Source organism: Camelus ferus, chromosome 30 (assembly GCF_009834535.1).
Source record: "Camelus ferus isolate YT-003-E chromosome 30, BCGSAC_Cfer_1.0, whole genome shotgun sequence".
Lineage (NCBI taxonomy): Eukaryota > Metazoa > Chordata > Mammalia > Artiodactyla > Camelidae > Camelus > Camelus ferus.
The window spans coordinates 10,709,734-10,730,122 of NC_045725.1; the positions used below are offsets into that span (position 1 = coordinate 10,709,734).

The 20,389-nt window shown below is 40.0% G+C and overlaps 1 protein-coding gene across 1 annotated transcript; it reads right to left on the reverse strand.

Annotated features, from left to right (window-relative positions):
• Nucleotides 1-5,881: 5,881 nt before the first annotated feature.
• Nucleotides 5,882-19,395, reverse strand: LOC116660644 (translation initiation factor IF-2-like). The gene is made up of 2 exons (XM_032470560.1): nucleotides 18,496-19,395; nucleotides 5,882-6,130 (listed from the first exon to the last, which is right to left on the reverse strand). The coding sequence occupies exons 1-2, from the start codon at nucleotides 18,876-18,878 to the stop codon at nucleotides 6,127-6,129; spliced, it is 387 nt and encodes a 128-aa protein (XP_032326451.1). The 5' UTR covers nucleotides 18,879-19,395; the 3' UTR covers nucleotides 5,882-6,126.
• Between the last annotated feature and the right edge of the window lie 994 nt (nucleotides 19,396-20,389).

Sequence of the window (20,389 nt, forward strand, 5' to 3'; positions counted from 1 at the left end):
TTGGAGGTCATCCTACAGCTAAGGCCCATGGGAAGTTTATACTTAATTCAGTGGTCATGGAGGCCATTGAACAAGGTGAAAATGGAGAGTTTACAGACAGAGGAGGATTTGGCCTGTGGTCTTATCACCAATGCCCTTGTGATTAGATCATGCCAACCCCACTCCCCCCAAGCCCCCACCCCCATCCCCCGGCCTACACAGCAAACGGTCAGCCTTGCCATTGAGGATCACTGCTTTCTTCTTTCCTGCCCTCTGGATGTGAACGTGGAATCTTGCTTGAATTTGCTGAGTGACAACAGGGCTCAGCGAGAAATCACAGGTCTGCACCCCTTTCCAATCAGGCCCTGTTTTGATTTAATGATGACTGGTGTGGTGCCTAGTTTCTGCACATGTTTCATCTCATTTTCCTGGGATTTCTTCTTTTTTTTTTTTTCCTCCCCACACTGCTCTTTGCCAGTCACCAATAAAGGAATCTTTAGCAAAACGCTGCACAGGACTGGCAGTCTGTCCTGTGGATCCGGAATGTTGAATCTGTAGGTAGGGAAAGCTGAGGCCAGCGGGAGGTGATCTGCCAAAGTCAGTGTAATAGTGGTGGAGGAACAGGTGTTGGAGTCAGACCACAGCACCCCTGAGGGCAGAGACTAGGTCTGCCTTGTCCTCTGATGTCTTCTCAGGACTTGGAACAGTGCCTGGCACACAGCAGGTGCTCAATAAATGGATGCTAAGTAGAGAAGTGAGTGGAGGAATGGATGCCCACCATCGTGAGAGGTGCACGTGTAAGGAATGCCGTGCAGGGTCAGGGGGCTCAGGCTCAGGAATGCCTTGCTGCCAACTGCCAGGCTTCGGAAAAGTTCAGCCACTCGCCCTGCTGTGTGGTGGGCAGTGGGTGATGAGCCAGTGTTGGAGGGAGGGGGCAGGTCCGCCTCTGAGGACGAATCTGGCCAAGGCAGGCCTGGAGTGGGATACTGTCAAGACAGCGCGGGGGAAGGCACCCTGCACCCCTGTCAACTTCTACCCTGCTCCCACCCCGGCACCCCAACATGCCCACTGCAGGGGTGACCGTGACAAGGGCATCTTTACCGCCTAAGTAGGTGGCGAATGCCCCTGACTCACAGCCCGAGAAACCAACCGGCCGGGAGGGGGCGAGCAATCCAGGCCTAGGTCTGCCTTGCTTGGCGGAGCAGAGCCCAAGCCCGGGCCCCAGGAGCCCTGGCAGAGCGTGTCCCCAGCCCCCAGCGGGAGTCCGCGGCAGGCAGCACGTCCCCTCCCCGGCGCGGTCAGGAAGCTCGGCCCCTCGCGCGGGCCAGAGAGGCCCCGGGGAGGTCGGGGCCCGGGGCACGCACCCGAGGCAGCCAAACCGGTGCGGGCTTTGTGCCGCGGGCGGGCGGCAGGACGGCGAGTCCCCGCGCCCCTCCGGGCCCGGGCCCGCTGAGTCCTTGGCCGCAGCGTCTCGGCAGGTCCGCAGCGGGGAGGCGGCGGGCCGGCGGGCAGGACTTGAGCGGCCCCTCGCCCTCCCCTCTCTCTCCAGGAGAAAAGCTCCAGAGGAGAGAGAAGCAACCAGACAGACCTCCTAGGGATGCAAACCTGCCACCGAGCCAACAGGCCCAGCAATTTGAGCACTGGCCGGCTTTTGATGGAGCAGGCGCTGAGGCAAACCCAGGGCCGGCCCACGGGCAGTTCTCCCCCAGTGGAGGGGCCGAAAGTACTTCCAGTGCAGGGTGGGCTGGGGAGAAAGAGGACGTCCACAGCGTTCCCCCTTCCTCGCCCCTGGGCCTGCCTCCCCAAGGCCCTCAGGAGTGAGGAGGTCTGCACACCAGAGATACTGAGTGTCTTAAACTCTCGGAGGTGTGCCTGGTCCTGCTGCAGCGTGGAGTCTGAGAGCTGAGCCCACCACAGGGACAGCAGGTGGGAGGGAGGAAGGTCTCCCCCACTACCACCCCAAGATCCCAGTCCCAAGCTACATCTGCCCAATGCTCCCAGGACCAGGACAGCAGCCGACCAGATCCTCTGCCTCTCTCTTGCACCTGACTGGGGTTCTGCCTCAAGTCCAACCCTGCCAACCCTGAGGGGGTCAGTGTGACCTTGGGAAGCGAGCTGTTGGAATGATCTCTGGGCATTCTTAAACTCTGTTGGAAAATGTCCACACAAAGGAGTGTGATATTTCAAGAGGTGAGGCCTTTAAAATAGTTCTTCCTCCTGATCAGCAATTTCAAGGAATTTATCCCAAAGAAGGAGTTATACATGGGCACAAAGATGTTCACTATGCCATTACTTATAATAAGGCAATTGGAAACAAATTCATGGCCAACAATAGACCTATACAGACATCACACGGCACGTGAGGAAAATTACCAGGATACATCATTAAGTAGGAAAAACATAAGATACAAAACTAGATGTTTTCAGTTTAAGAGCTCTGATAGGCCTGAGGAAGCCAGTGTTCCGAACACGCAGAGCTGAGAGCTACAGTAAAGCAAATCCAGGATTTCCAAATACACACCCATGCTGAATAACATATAGCACAGGGGTTTCTTGATGGCCAGATGAAATTATTCTAGCCAACATTCACCAAATGCTTATGATATGGAGGGAAACTTTTAAAAAATGAGATGAAAATGATAGAAAAAGCAGGAAAGGGGGTAAAAGATGCAGGGGGAAAGCAAAATGAATAGAAAGCATATAGGAAGATGGTAAAAACAATAATACATCAGGAATTATTACAAATGGTGAAAGTCTAAACTCCACATTTAAAAGTTTGCCAGGTTTGGTTTAAAAATATGTGCACAAATCAAAAAGTGATAGAAATTTATAAATCCACAATGAGAGGTGTAAGATTTCCAAGAGAAACAGTCAAAACATGAAAGAGAAAGGTTGAAAATAAGACTGAAAAAGATATACCAAGAGACACTAATCCCCCCTCAAAATAAACCCCCAGCTACCGTGGCTGTATTAAACTATAAAGAGAAAAGGTATTACTTCGGGGGGGGGTTAACTGGCTTGCTTATTTATTTATTTTTAGAGGAGGTACTGGGGACTGAACCCAGGACCTCATGCATGCTAAGCATGCGGCTCTTCTACTTGAGCCACACCCTCCCCCAAGCATTATTGAGAATATCAATAACTACATAATTATAAAAGGAGTAATTCACCAGGAAGCCGTAACAATTGTAATAACATATGTTTAGCATCCAAATTTATAAAACATTAAGTGATAGAATTACAAGAAGAAATTTATAAATCCTCAAACATAACAGCAGATTTACTATACTTCTTGCAGTAGCTCATATATCAAGCAGACAGAAATCTAGTACAGACAGAATATTTAAATAATACAATTAAGTTTAATCTATGAACATGTATAGAAGCACGTATCCAACACAGAAATATTTTTCAAGAACACATAACACATTTGCAAAAATTTATTATTTACTAGGCATGAAGTTAATCATTAAAAAAGGCAGAAATCGGTTGCATATAAACTTTATGCTCTGAGTGCAATGAAGAGAGAAATCAAGAACCAAAAGATGACTAAATATAATACTGTCAATGTTTTGGAAAGGAAGGAAGGAAGGAAGGAAGGAAGGAAGGAAGGAAGGAAGGAAGAACATCCCTTGATTGATAGAATGTATTAATAAACTGTGATCTAGTCATAAACTGAAATACTGTGGATAAGTAAAAATGAATGAACCACAGCTATATGCATCACCACAGATGAATGTCAAAACCATAGCAATGAGCAACAATAACTAGTGACAGAAGAATTCATATTTCTGAAAATATTTCAAGAAATGTTATCCTATGTTTGAGGGTGAGAAGAATGTCTTAAATAAGATATAAAAGACATGTAAACCATATTTATGAAAGACTGGTAAAACTGATAATATTAAAAGCAAAACTTCCTGCATGACAAGACAAATTTTAAAAAGAGAGAGAGAAAGACAAGCTACAGGCTGGGAGAAGATATTTGCAGCATATTTAAGTGACATGGATTGGTCTGCAGAATTTATATAAGATTTCTTAAATATCAACAGAAGTCAAGCTCAGCAGTAAAATACAAGGGAAGGATATGAAGGTCCAATTTAAAGAAAAAGAAAGTGGAATGGCTAACAAAACTTTATAAGATGCTCAAATGCTCTGAAGATGGGAGGATGCAAATTAAATCTCTAATCTTACACCTGAGCTCCCCGCCCACCCCAGGCGCTCAACACCAGGCTCACCATCCTGCCGCTGCCACCACTCACCGGAACCACTCATCTTCAGTGCCAGCCACATCTTGATGCTCTCAACTGCCCCAGCTGGGTGCCAGAGCTCGCCTGCCTCCTGCCTAGCAGTGCCCTCTTTTGGAGCTGTTCAGGTCCTCAGGGGTTAGACACGCACAGCCTCTTCTTTCCCAACCCACGTGTACATTTGCAGGGGGACTGGGCTCAGGCAGGTTTGAGTCACAGCCAAACACTGTGACTAATGAAATGCCGGTCCCCTTCAATCCTCAAACTCTTTGCTGAGTCAGTCTCACCATGGCTTGTCCTCCTTTCTCTGTGGTGCCCTCCTTTCCCTTCCAGGTTCTCAAATATCCATCCCCCTTGCAATTAAGTGTCTGTTGCCTTCTCCACCCCGTTCCTGTGTGTCTAAACCCCCAAGTGTGGACGTAGTTTGGAGTTATTCCCAGAAGGCTACCTAGTCCCCATCAATATCAATGAATGTGAAATACAATTCATAGTAGTATTTATTCTAGGATAGGTCAAAATTGCTAATTTTTAAAAATCAAGGTAGAAAGCAAAAATAAAGAACTCTGGAATAACCAAGGTGTGAGGGCATCTCAGGCACACCCTCCTGCTGAGAGAGCTAGTGCTGCACTGCAGCATCAGTGTCCCTCAGTACGCCTGCCACTCCTGCACTATCCCCCTAGTAACAAATTCAGGCATAAGAACAAATATCTCAAGAAATACATGCTCCTTTCTTATCTGGCTGTAAGTGAGGCCATGCCATGGAATTGGCGAGAGTCAGCTGCCATGTCTCAGGAACACAGAAGCTTGACAGTCATCCTGTTCAGGCTCTCACCCACGGCAGCCACGGGGACAATGAAGTCTGCTTAATCTCTCCAGACAGTGGGGAGGTCAAGTCCGACAACCCCAAGCATGGGCATCCCCAGCGCACAGCCGCAGACACGGCCAGCCACTGGGCTCTATCTGCTGAGCACGTAGGCGAATTTTTCATTTACTGAAATATTAAGTTTCATTTGAATGTGGTTTTTGACCTATTAGCTTTATTTTGTGACTTGGAATGGCATTTCTATATATTTACATGAGGGTTACATTTAGAATCTAACCACCCTCAGAAAATAGCTTTTTGTGAATCTAAAAATTCTCAAGGTTGCTGTTTCAGTGACTAGAAACATTTTTCTAAATGGCTTCTCTAAAAGTAGGCATAAATCAGCACCACCTTACTGGCTGCAAAAATACTGATGCAACTAATGGGTTATTTGCAGATAGCAGCACGCTAAATTTGTTCTTAAAGTCTACTCATGTCACCAAATATGGGCTTCTCTATAGTACTGAAAAATAAAGTTATTTTTCAATGTAATGTAATCCAAATGTCAACAGTCCCTCATCCTTCCCCATTCTTTCCTCTTCCTTTTTATGAACTTTTCCGCAGTGGTTGAGAACAAAATTTCTTCATGCGGTTACATTCATATTACATAAAATTTGGAAAATAAAACACAAAAAATTATCTAACAAATGTAAGCATTTTTGTGGTTTTCTTTCTTCCATCCTTTCTTCCCTTTCTTTTTCATTGTTGCTGTTGTTCATTTGCAAATATATTTGTATGTTACATGAATTGTCCATACATGTACATATATGTTACATACGTTTTTGTGCTTTGTTCTTTATTTTCTGGAAAATGTCTTGTATCCGGCTCGCAATGTAAGGACAGGAATCATATCTTTATCTCTCTATAATTCTCTTGAGGTGCATTGCCATGTGCTCTCAATAATATTCATTAAAATTCGCAGTAATATTCACTGAAATCACCAAAGAGCAAAAGACACTCTAAGTCTTCAGAATTATGACTTACCATGCTATGCATAGATCTGACAGCACTATTATGTGGAAGACAGTCTTATTTTTCTCACCTGATAAGCGAAAAAATTAATATTCAGAGAGCTTAAATACTCCATCCCAGGTCACACAGTGATCTAACAAGTGGCCCAGCTAGAATTCACTCACAGGTCTAAAGTGTCCTAACCCTAAGCTCCTGACCAGCTTGTATGATGAGTGGAGTGTCTAGGGAATACAGAAGCCTCTCACTTTAATAATGCCTCTATTCGGAAGTTGGAGAGCTTCCATCATTAGAGAAAAGACCAGTGTGCCTTTTAATAGTGATTGGCTTTGAAGTTAGTGCTTATGTCCACTCAGGTCTTTTCTATTCAAGGCTAGTTATCACCATGTTTTTAAAGCTTCCCTTCACATAGCAAGGTTTCTAGTCTTCCTATCACTATCAGTCTCTTCCAGACGTATTTTAATCTGTGCATATGTGGCTTCAAATAGGGTGCCAGAAACAAGCAACAATTCAAAAAGAAATTAAGAAAACAATCCCATTTACAATAGCATCAAAAGGAATAAAATATTTAGGAGTAAACTTAACTAAGGAGGTAAAAGACTTGTACATTGAAAACTGCAAAACATTGCTGAAATAAACAAAAGAAGACACAAATAAATGGAAAGACATCCCATATTCATGGATTGGAAGGCTTAATGTTGTTAAAATGTTCACACTAAAACGTTCAAAGCAACCTATAGATTCAATGCAATTCCTATCAGAATCCAATGACTTTTTTTTACAAAAGTAGAGGAAAAAATCCTAAAATTCACATGGAACCACAAAAGAACTTGAACAGACAAAACAATCTTGGGAAAGAAGAACAGAGCCAAAGGCCTCACATGTTCTGATTTCAAAACATATTATAAACCTACATTAATTAAAACAATATGCTATTGGTATAAAAAAAAACCCATATATATATATATATATACACCAACGGAACAGAATAGAGAGCCCAGAAATAAACCCATGCATATGCTATCAACTCATTTTCAACAAGAGACCAAGAATACCTAGTGGGGAAAAGATGATCTCTTCAACAAATGGTGCTAGAAAAACTGAATATCCACATGTAAAAGAATGAGATTGTACCCTTATCTTACACAAAACAAAAATCAACTCAAAAAAAAAAAAAAAAAAAAAAGACAAACCAGGACAGTCCAACCCCAAATACTAGGATATGCATTCTTCTCAAGTGTGCATAAACATTTACCAAAATAGACCATAGATCAGCCACAAAACAAGTCTCAATAAATTAAAAAATAATGAAGTCCTACAAGAAATGTCCTCTTGACCACAATCAAATTAAATAAATAACAGAAATACTTTTGGTAAATTTCTCCATATTGTTAAGTAATTAACATTTGTAAATAACTTATTGATCAAAGAATAAATAAAAAAGGAATTTAGAAAAAAGTCTGAACTGAATTAAAATTTTAAAAACTAATCATAGTTTATAGGATACAGCTAAAGACATTCTTAGGGGGAAATTTACAGCAGTAAATAACTATTTTAGTAAAACAATGAAAAAGAATGGGCCTTAGATTGTATCTTAGGAAACTAGATAAAAAAGAAAAGACTAAACTCAAAGCTGGCAGAAGATAGGAAATAATGTATCTAAGAGTGGAAATTAATGTAGTTAAAATATGAATCAGGAAAACAGTATTAGTGGTTCTTTGAAAAAAGATCAACAAAATATATAAATTTAGCTTGACTTACAAAGAATTAAAGAGCATGTAGACAAACACAATCAGGAATGAAAGAGGGGTATTGATATTAACATTACAGAAATTAAGAAGATTATAAGGGCTACTACAAATGAAATTATGCTAGCAAAGTCGTTATGTTAGATGGAATGAACACATTTCTACAGAAATACGAATTATCACAATTTCTTCAAAGAGACACAGAAGATCTGATTATATTTATAACACTGTAGAGAAATTATTACTTAAAAGTCTTACAAGTGACTTCTTCCAAGAGCCCAGGTCCAGATGGTTTAACTGGTAAAGTCCATCAAAAATTTACAGAAGAAATAATACCATTTCCACAGACTCTTCTAGAAAATAGAAACTGAAAAACACTTCCCAATTCATTCCCTGAGAACAGTATTACCCTGACATCAAAGTGAGACAAATACTTCAGAGAGAAAGAAAAACTACAGACCACAATTTATCATAAAATCAGACACCAATTCCACAAAAAAAATTCTATGGGAGAAATGAAATTGAATCCCATTAGAGGAAAAAAGCTACAGTGTAAAATTTCTTATAAAGAAATGCTCCCACATTACGGAGGGTAGCAAGTCATTGCAGTGTTTAGACTCTTTTGTAAAAATTTCAAAGAGCAATAAAGCAGTTTTATTTTCAAATGTTAATCAGGTTGGAAATTTCATCCATTGTGACTCTTTAAGCTTTGAATGAAATAATATTACTTTTCAACTACTTAGAAAATTCAAACTAGGAATAGAATAACTAAATCCTTTTAATATTTAAAAAACTAATAAAAAGGATTATATATACAACATATACCAACATACAAAAAAGGATTTCTTTTTATATTTTAATATGTCAAGGGTTCAAGCTTTTAATATAATTTCCTGCTCATTATAATATTATTTTCTATCATATTTTAAGTTCCCATATGGATGCTGATTTTTTTCTGTGCTCAATAGTTTTACTTGGTCTACTAGTACATTTCTGTATCAAAAATAAGCTGTTTTATTTTTAAGGCTTTATACATGATAAGATAAATTCTCTTCATTCTTTTAAATTTTTTCAACTATAATTTCTTCAAGACGGAATATTTTCAAAACGGTTGGTAAAGTTACATGGAAAAAAAATCCTCTTATAATTTTGATTAAATTTTAAGTACTTTCAGAAAGAATTTAATTCTGCTATTATATAACTTTTCCTTTAGTGGACATAATTTACCTCTCCCTTTAGTTTTCTTTGATATCCTTAAACAATATTTTATATTTTCTTTAGTGTTTTTAACCTCATTCATTGGATTTGTTCTTAAAAATCTTAGTGTTTGTTTGCAATTGTGATTAAGGCTTCCATAATATTAATGTTGCCTCATTGGTTGTTCTTGGTTCCTACAAAGTTGACTTTTGTTTACTGCCGTACATTCAGCAATGCTACTTAACTTTGATTATTTTGAAGTTTTATTTCTAGTTTCTCTTGTGTTCTCGCTTTAAAAAATCATTATTTGGAAGGAAAATTTAATTATTTTTTGTATTTTTAGGCATATCTTTCATTGATTTTTGTTTGTTTTTCCTTTTTACTAAGACATGATTGACATCCATCACTGAATAAGATGAAGGTGGACAGCATGATGGTTTAATTTACATACACTGTGAAATGGCTAGCACCATAGGTTCAGCCATCATCCATCTTCTCATTTGGATACAATAAAAAGAAGGAAGAAAAGGATAAAGGAAAACAATATCTTCTGATGAAAACACTTAAGATTTATTCTCTCAACTCCTTCTCTATATATCAGACACCAGTTTTAGCTTTAATCATCATGTTGCACATTACATCTCTAGAACTTAATTATCTTATAATTTGGTATAATTTAAATTGGGAATTTGTTAAGACTTACTTTAAGGCCTAATGCATAATCTATCTTAGAAAATGTTCCATGTGCACTCGAGAAGAGTGTGTATTATGTTGTTGGGTAAAATGTTCTGTACGTGTATGTTAGGTCTATTTATGTATAGGTCAACATATATGAATCCCATGTTAACCACAAATCAAAAACCTAAACTAGATGCACAAAAGCTAGATAGTAAAGAACCCAGGCTCACCACTAAAGAAAATCATCAAACCACAAGGGAAGAAAAAAGAAAAGAAGAAAAGAGAAGTACTACAAAAGCAAGCAGAAAACAAGTAACAAAACGGCGATAAGGACATACTTATCAATAATCAGTTTAAATGTTAATGGACAAAATGCTTTAGTCAAGAGACAGAGTGGCTGATCGTATTTAAAAAAAAAAAAAAAAAAAAGACCTGCCTATAAGCTGCTTACAAGAGACTCATTCAGAGCAAAAAAAACAAAACAAAACAAAACAAAAAACAAACAAAACAATAACAACAACAACATACACAGAGTAAAAGTGAGGAAATGGGAAAAGACATTTCATGCAAATGGAAATTAGAAAAAAAAAAAAAAAAAACAGGGCTAGCAATACTCATATCACACAAAATAGACTAAAACCAGAGTCTCCTATAAAAGAAAACAGAGGCATATACAAAGATAAAGGGATGATAAAAGAAGAGAATATTAGACTCATTAAAATATATGCTCCTAATACAGGATAACCTAAATATATAAATCAAATATTAACAAATGTAAAAAAAGCAAACTGACAATAATACAGTAATATCATAAGGAATTTTAACAGCCCACTTACATTAATGGGTAGATTATCCATACAGAAAATCAATAGGAAAACAATGGTCCTAAATGATACAACAGACCGGTTTGACCTAATAGAATCTGCATGACATTCCATCCCCAAACAGCAGAATATCTGTTATTTTCATGTGCACATGGAATGTTCTCCAGGACATATCACTCTTGAGGCCACAAAACAAGTCTCAACAAATTTAAGATATAAATTATATTAAGTATTTCTTCCAACCACAACAGTATGAAAGTTGAGATCAATTACAGGAAGAAAAATAAGAAAATAATGAACACGTGGAACTTTATAACATGCTACTCAAAAACCAATGGGTTAATGAAGAAATCAAAGAGGAAATCAAAATACCTTGAGACAAATGAAAATATAAACACAAATTTCCAAAATCTATGTGCTGCGACAAAAGCATCTGTAAGCAGGAAGTCGATAGTGACACAGGCCTACCTCAAGAAACAAGAAAAATCTCAAATAAACTGCCATCTAAAGGAATTAGGAAAGGAAGAACAAACTAAATCCAATGTCTGCAGAAGGAAGGAAAAATAAAGATCAGAGAGAAAATTTTAAAAAGAGAGAGAGAAAAAAATTAATAGAAAAGGTCAATGAAACCGAGCTTGCTTTGTTTGTTTTTTAAAGATGAATAAAATTGATAAACTTCTAGCCAGCCTCCCCAGGAAGAAAAAAAGAGGAGTCAGATAAACAAAGTGAGAGATTAAATAGTAGAAATAACAACCAATACTACAAAGATACAAAAAAAATCATTAAGTGAACACTTTGAACAGTTGTATGTCAATAAACTGGACTACCTAGAAGAAATGAATAAATTTTTAAAAACATACACTCTTCCAGGACTGAATCAGAAAGGAATAGACAATCTGAACTGACTGATCATTACTAGCAAAATTACATTTGTAATTAAAAAAAAAATAATAAAACTCCCAACAAACAAAAGTCCATGGCCAGAAAAGTTTGCAGGGGAATTCTACCAAACATTTATGGAAGAGCTAATGCCTATTCTCCTCAAATTATTCCAAAATATTGAAAAGGAAGGAATACTCCCAAATGTATACTACAAGGCCACCATTACCCTGATACCAAAACCAGAAAAAAACAGTACAAAAAAAAAAGGAAATTACAGATTAATATATTTGATGAATACAGTTGTAAACATCCTCAACAAAATATTAGCAAAACATATTCAACAATATACACAAGGAACCGCAAAAACCTGGGGCCTGGTGTCCTGGCAATGAGGTGAATGCGTGTACAGCTCTGGTATCTGTTTTAAATTACCCATTAACATAAGTACAGCCCTGGAAAAAAAATAAGTACAGCCCTGGAGTTAGTGGGGTGGGTGAGGAACAGACAGGGACTGAGGGGAGGAGGAACCTAGGCAGTCTCTTTTTCCAGTTGCCTGGGTCCACAGGAAGGGAGCAGGGGAACGGGAGAAGTGCTGGGTCCTATTCTCGGCCTCCTCTGGGCCTGCGGCTTGTTGCTTGGGTCTTACATCCAATGGTTGGTTTTGAAGAGAGATTAAATTGGGGCAGAAGAGAGGCAGAGTGACCCTAAACTCCTGGTCCCCACCCCAAATTTGAGGGTGTAAAAGGAACTCAGGATCCAGAACTTTGCTGCGGCCCTCCCTACAACCACCCCAGGGAGCCCATTCCCCACCTCCCCCATACTGAGATGCAGATTTGGATGGGCTGGCCACGGGGGTGGGGCGGGTGGGTAGGGGTGACTCCCTATTACCATGGGGAAGAAAGGGGGACCCAGTGGTGGAAGAGTGAGTCACCCTGATGGGCACCGGCCTCAGCCCTCTGCCCACTTTCCTGGATCTGCCTTCCTTGCTTTATGCCCACTTTCCCTCTCCCCCCTGCCCTTTGCCCATCCACTCTCACGCCTTGGCTCTGCCCTCTGCTCCCGAAGGCCCGAGACAGTGGGGGCCAGCTTGCAGCCTGGAGCGTTGAGCAGGCAGGGACTAAGATGGGAGCTTCAGTGAAGCCCCAGGCAGGCGCGGGTGCGCGAGAGACGGTGGGGCCAGACTCCACCACAGCCAGAGGTCCTCTTCTCTCCTCACCCCTTCTCCCCGACCACCGTGGGTATGCGACGGCCCCTTTAAGAGCAGCGGCCCCTCCTCCCACTCCCTAGACCTTTTAGAGCCCTTGCCCAGGTGCCGCTGACTCCGAGTGTTCGCGGGAGCGCCGCATCCACACTGCCAACCCGCATCCCGAGGCCGACAGCTCCCGGCCCCGATCCCCACGTCTGCCGGGAGCAAGCTGAGAGCCGGCCGGCCGGCGCGCTCCCAACCGCTGGCAGTCTCTGTCCTTCAGCCCGAAACCCGGTACCCTTCTCAGGACCTCTGCCCGCCAGGCAGCGTTGCCACCCTGCCGGCCATGGAGACCCCATCCCAGCGGCGCGCCCCCCGCAGCGGGGCGCAGGCCAGCTCCAGCCCGCCATCGCCCACCCGCATCACCCGACTGCAGGAAAAGGAGGGCCGGCAGGAGCTCAGTAACCGCTTGGCGGTCTGCATCCATCGTGTGGGCTCGCTGGAGACTAAGGATGCAGGTCTGCGCCTTCGCATCACAGAGTCTGAGGAGGTGGTCAGCTGCGAGGTGTCCTGAATTAAGGCCACCTATGAGGCCATACTCGGGGATGCCCACAAGACCCTCCACTCGGTTGCAAAGGAGCGCGCCCGCCTGCAGGAGATCAGCAAACTGCGCGAGGAGTTCAAGGAGCTCAAAGCGCGGTCAAAAACTTCAAAGTTTGTATAGAGAGGATATATCTCAACATAATAGGTGCCGTTTATGACAAATCCACAGCTAACATTATACTCAACTGTGAAAAGCTGAAAGCCTTTTCTCTAAAATTAGAAAGAAGACAAGGATGCCCACTCTCGCCACTATTTAACATAGTATTGGAAGTCCCAGGCATAGCAATTACATGAGAAAAATAAAAATCATTTAAGTTAGAAGGGAAGGAGTAAAATTACCAGTATTTGCAGATGACATGATAGTATACATAGAAAATCCTAAAGTCTTCAGCAAAAAACAGTTGGAAATAATAAATGAATTCAACATCAATATGCAGACATCTCTTGCTTTTTCTATGCACTAATAATGAACTATCAGAGAAAGCAAGTAAACAATCCTGTATAAAATTACATCAAAAAGAAAAAAAAAATACCTAGGAATAAACTGAACTCGAGAGTTGAAAGACCTATACTCTGAAATCTACAAAACACTGAAGACTTTGAAATGATAGAAATAAATGGAAATATATCCTATGTTCTAGGGTTGGAAGAATTAATATTTTTTAAATGTCCATACTACCCAAGGCAATGTATAGATTTAATGAAATCCTATCAATATACACATGACATTTTTCACAGAACTGGAACAAATAATCTTAAAGATTATATGCAACCACAAAGACCCCAAATTGCCAATCAGTCTTGAGGAGAAAAGAACAAAGTTGGAGGTATCATGCCCCCTGACTTCAGACTATACTTCAAAGCTATAGTAATCAAAATAGCATGGTACTGGAGCAAAAACAGATGCATAGATCAACAGAACAGAAGAGAGAGCCCAGAAATAAAACCATGCACTTACAGTCCAATAAATCTATGACAAAGGAGACAAGACTATACAAGAGAGAAAGACAGTCTCTTCGGTAAGTGGCGTTGGGAAAACTGGACAGCTACATGTAAAAAAAAACTGAAATTAGAACATTTCTCATACCATATACAAAAATAAACTCAAAATGGATTAAAGTCCTAATGAATCCATAAAACTCCTACAAGAGAACCTAAGCAGAACACTCTTTGACATAAATTGTGACACTGTTCTTTTGTCTGACTCCTAAGGCAAAAGAAATAAAAGCAAAAATAAACAAATAAGATCTAATTAATCTTAGAAGCTTTTGCACAGCAAAGGAAATTGTTGACAAAGTGAAAAGACAACCTAGTGAATGGGAGACAATATTTGGAAATGATGTGACTGATAAGATGTTAATATCCAAAATATATAATCAGCTCATATAATTCAGCATCAAATAAACAATCTTATTAAAAATGGACATAATGCCTGAATAGACATTTTCCAAGGAAGATATACAGGTGCCCAGCAGGCACATGAAAAAAGGCTCAACCTCACTAATCATCAGAAAGAAGCAAATTAAAACCACAATGAGATATCACCTCACATCTATCAAAATAGCTATCATCAAAAAACAACGTTGGTGAGAACGTGGAGAAAATGGAACCCTGGTCCACTGCTGGTGGGAATGTATCAATATGCAACCACTTTGGGGGTTCTTCACAAAACTAAAAAGAGAACTACGATACAATCCAGAAACTACATCAGTGGGTGTATCTGAAGACAATGAAAACATGAGTTCTAAAAGATACCTGCACCCCAGTGTTCATAGCAGAATTATTTACAATAGTCAAGATATGGAAGCAACTTAAGTGTCCATAAACAGATGAAGTGATAAAGAAGATGGAAAACTACTCAGCTTTAGAAAGAAATGAAATTCTGCCATTCGCAACAACGTGGACAAACCTAGAGAATATTATGATTGTGAAAAAAGTCAGAGAAAGGCACATACTCTATGTTATCACTCATATGTGGAATCTAAAAAACATAACAAACCAATGTATGTAACAAAATAGAAAAAGAATCACAGATCTGGAGAACTAACTAGCAGTTACTGGTTGGGAGAAGAAAGGGGGAGAGGCAAGATAGGGGTAGGGGTTTAAGAGATATAAACTACTATGTATAAAATTAACACCAAGAATATATTGCACAGCACAGGGAAATATAGCCATTATTTTATAACTTTAAATGGAATATAATCTATAAAAATATGTAATCACTCTGCTGTGCACCTGAAGCTAATTATCATATCCTACATTAGCTACACTTCAATAAATATAAATAAACCAAAAAATAACTAAATCAGTTGTGTTGCCATTTTTACTGAAAATAAAGGACCTTAAATTTTAAAAAATTTAAAAAAAACTAAAAATGAACAGTCTCAGGGATACATGAGACAATATAAAAAAAAAAAAAGCTAGCATTTATACCATCAAATACCCAGAGAAGAGGAAAGAGAATGGAACTGAAAAACAGTGTATAAATAATAGCTGAATACTCTCCAAATGTGTCAAAAGTCATAAACCTATAGACAAGAAATTGAGTGAAACCCACATAAAATAACCCCAAAGAAATCCATGCAATACCACTTCTGAAAGTTAAAGAAAAAGAAACAGTCTTGAAAGTGGTCACAAAGAAATGATGTATCATTTAGAGAGGAATGAAAATTGGAATCACAGTGGTTTCTCTCCTGAAAGAATCAAGGCCAGAAGGGAGTGGCACAGCATCATTAAGTAATGAAAGGAGAGAACTGTTACCTGACAATTCTGAACCTGACAAAAACATCCTTAGGAATGAAGAGGAAATTAACACAGAGTCGGAAGAAGGTAAAGTTCAAAAATGTGTTGCTTAGTAAATTTACTCACAAAGAATGACTAAAGAAGGTTCTCCAAACAGAAACGAAATGATAACAAGAAAGGATCTTCAGAATGGAAAGAGGAACACTGGAATTAATAAAAACAGGGATGATTTTATATACTATACTTATTTTTGGTAATTTCTTAAATCTTATTTGGTGTATTAAACAAAAATTGTAATACCATCTGACATGATCTTCAACATATTTGAAGAAATAGAATTACATTTAAAAAGTGAGGAGTAGAAAGCCTAAATAGACATCTCTCCAAAGAAAGCATACAGATGGCCAACACGCTCATGAAAAGATGCTCAACACCGCTAATTAGAAGAAAACTACAATGAAGTTTCACCTCATACCAGGCAGAATGGCCATCATTAAAGAGTCTACAAATAAAAAGTAAATGCTGGAGAGGGTGTGGAGAATAAAGGAACCCTCCTCCACTGTGGGTGGGAATGTAAATTGCTGCAGCCACTATGGAGAAAAGAAAGACTCACAGACATAGAAAATAAACTCTGTTACCAAGGCGAAAGGGTGGGGAGGGGTGAATTAGAAGTTTGGGATTAACATATACACACTACCATATATAAAACAGATAATCGATTTAAGACTTACTGTACAGCACAGGGAATTATACTGAATATCTTGTAACAACTATAATGTAAGAGAATATGAAAAAAATATATCTCTATATATAACAATCACTTTGCTGTACACTTGAAGCTGAAATATAATATATCAACTATATTTCAATAAAAAATTAAATGTAGAAAATGAGAAGGGAAAAGTGACCTACCCTTTGAAGTTTCTTATACTTCACTCAAAATAATAAAACATCAGTACCAGTATACTGTGATAAGTTATGTGTAAAAATTTAGTACCTGCAGTAACCATTCAAAAACTGCAGTGATATACCTCAAAACATTATAAATAAATCAAGATGAAACCCTAAAAGAAGAAAAAAAAAATGTTCAAATGACCCACACAGTGGTAAGAAAGAAGCAAAGAAATGAGAAATTAAAAAAAAAAACAAAACCAACAACAGAGATTTGCAGATACTAATATATACAAAATAGATAAACAACATGTTCATACTGTATAGCACAGGGAACTATATTCAATATCTTGTAGTAACATATGGTGAAAAAGAATATGAAAATGAATATATGTATGTTCCTATGTGACTGAAGTATTGTGCTATACACCAGAAATTGACATAAAATTGTAAACTGACTACCTCAGTAAATAAATACACACACACACACACAGAGGACAGCTAATAAGAGTTAAGTTCTAACATCAATAATTAGCTTAAATGTACTTGTTTAAAATTCAATAGTGAAAAGACAGATTGGAAGAGGGCACTGAAAAATAGAACATAGTCCAATAGTATGTTATCTGTAAGAAACTCACTTCAGAAACAATGGCTTAGGTTGGCTGAATGTAAAGGGTGAAAATGTACACCACACAAACAATTTAAAGAGACATGGTCACATCAATATCATGTAAAGCAGACTTCAGAGTGTAGAAACTTATTAGACAAAGTGGTACATTGCATAATCATACAGCATCCAGCAGTAAGACATAAGAATCCTAAACATATACACACTAAACAGAAGAACCTTGAAAAATATGAAGCTAAAACTGATAGAGCTAAAGAGAAACAGACAAATCCACAATTAAAATTGCAGACATCAATACCCCACTCACAGCAACTGCCAGAACTACTGAACAAAAAATCAGCAAGAACAGAGAACTGAGCAACACCTTCCACCAACAGGATCTAATTGATAAACACAGGCCATGAACTCCAAAACAGAACGCAGATTTTTTCAAACACTCATGGCCATTTACCAAGATACCGTTTACCCTGTGCCATAAAGCGAACCTCAAACAAATGCACAGGAATCAAAATCATGCAGGGTGTGTTTTTTCACAAAATGAAATCAAACTAGGTATCAGTAGCAGCAAGAAAAGAAAATCTTCAGAAACTTGGAGATTAAACATCCTTCTAAACAATTCATGTGTCACAGAGGTAGCTAGAGAGAAAATCAAAAAATACTTAAAACTGAATGAAAATCAATATACAACATAAAATATGTCAGGTGCGACTAAAGCAGAGTTGAGAGGAAAATTTGTAGCGCAGAATGCTTACATTCAAAAAGAGGAAAGTTAAAAAAGAAATCAACGTACCACCTAAATAAACTGGGAAAAATACAACTTAGCAAATCTTTAGCAAGACTACTAAAGACAAATACAAGAAAAAAAAAATCAAGATCCAGAATGAAACATGGGATACCATTGCAGATCCTAAATAAAATAAATATGCAAAAAACTTTTAGCTTACAAATTTGAAATTGTACAGTATATGGACCAATTTCATGAAAACAAAGTAACAAAACACAAAGTGGCAGAGACAACCTGAATAGTCCTATAAGCATTAAAGAATCGAATTTGTCCACCTGAGTCGCTGCCGCTGCCGGTCGTGGAGGGACGCTATGAACGAGCGCTCAGGCCGCCGCCGCAGCAGCCCGCCCGTCCCGCGCGGCGCCCGTGCCGGCCCGTCGCCCCCGCCAGGCGCGCGCCCGCTGCCTCCTCGTGCCCGCGCGCGGCTGGTAACGGATGCAAGGCGGGGAAGGGGCGGCGCCAACGGCCCTGGAGGCCCTGGACCAGGGCAGGGCCACAAATGGAGCAGGGCCCTGAGGGGCGGGGGCGGTCTGAGCGCCAGCCGCAGCCCAGGCCCGAGCTGGTGGTCAGATCCCGGTCCCCTCCATCGCCTGGGGGCTGCAGAGGGGTTCACCTTGGGGTGCGGCTCCACCAAGTGGGGCGCAGAGGGCTGCAGCATCCCTCATCCTGCGTCTGCGTGCATTTCCATTGGCAAAACACCTCCTCTCTTGTTGCTTAATTAAAAAAAAAAAAAGTCTCTTTTCATTATCTGTGGATGTTCGGTGATCGGGGACCCCCTATTTCAGTACTTCGGGTTTGAGGGCGGGAAGGGTGTGTGGGGAGCCTGTGGCTCGTTTATTTCGGGTTAGTCCTTCTCCCACTCCACCTCCCCACCCTTTTTTTTTTTTTTTTTTTTTTTTTTGGCACCGGGAGCCCATCTACTATGAGGGGCGAATGGTTTCCTGTCTTTATTGTGGATACAGAGATTGCCAGGGTTTAGATTTCTTTTTCCCACCCTTAAAGAATGAAGATCTGTCAGTTCCCATCAGAGTGAATTTCCTGTTGCTGACGGTCATTGCAGGGGTGTGGTCAAGCTGGAAAGCTCTGGCTGGTCCTGAGAGGTCACACCTGTACCCTGATTAGGTGGCGTTATTGGGAGTTGGGCATTGTCCCCCATCCTTGATAAGCAGAGATGAAAGGAGGTACCATGTTAGGTATTTAAGGACGAGGGTCTGCCTAAACTCCATGTGCGCTGCCCAGGGAGGTGGCCACTGGCTGCAATGGCTGTTGAGCACTTGGATTGTGGCTAGACTGAATTGAGATGCTTTCCTGGTGAATATGACTCCTGATTTTAAACACTTAGAAAAGGAAAAAAGAATAAAATATCTCATTCATAATTTTTTCTGCTTAAATAATACAGGTTGATATGATAATATTTGAACATGGGTTAACAAATACATTACTAAAATCTCACTGGTTTCATTTTACTCCTTTTTTTTTTTTTTAAACATGGCTACTTGCTGTTATTTGAAGAATGTAGACTTGACATAGAAATCACTAGGTTTTCTCTTGGAGTAAGATTTAAATTGAGCACTAAACTATTGTTAAAATTTCCAACACAAGGAGGTTCCAGGTCTGGCCTCATAGTAGGAGTGCTGAGAAGAGATGTGTCCTGCTGTTTCTCCACCAGATGTGTGGTACTGATCTCCGCCAGCCTCGTTAGTCCTGTGAGGACTGCAAAACACGAATGGCATTTATTTCATTTTTTCCTAAATGATGGGCATTTTTTAAGTTGCCATAATAAAACTGTGCCATTAAACCGTGTTTTGACACTGAAAATACCTCAGAGCAGACCTACTATAAACAGTTACAGGTTTAAAACTGTTCTAAAGAAGTGCATATGTGTCCAGGGGGCTCTTAACTAACCAGTACTTCAGTCAGGAGAGTCAGAGATGGAGACGCCTTAACAGCTGACACTCGCTGCCTTCTGGACCGGCTGCACTGAGACAGACTTACCTTCACTAAGCCAGTTTAGGGAGAAGAAAATCAAACGTCCCTCAAAGCCATTTTCAAGCATTTGCTTTCATCGCCTTTATATACACATTTCACCCATTTCCTGGGAGAAATGAAGCATTCGGCACCGAAGAACAGTTCAGAACAACCGCCTCTGGGGGGGTGGGGGGAGAGGTG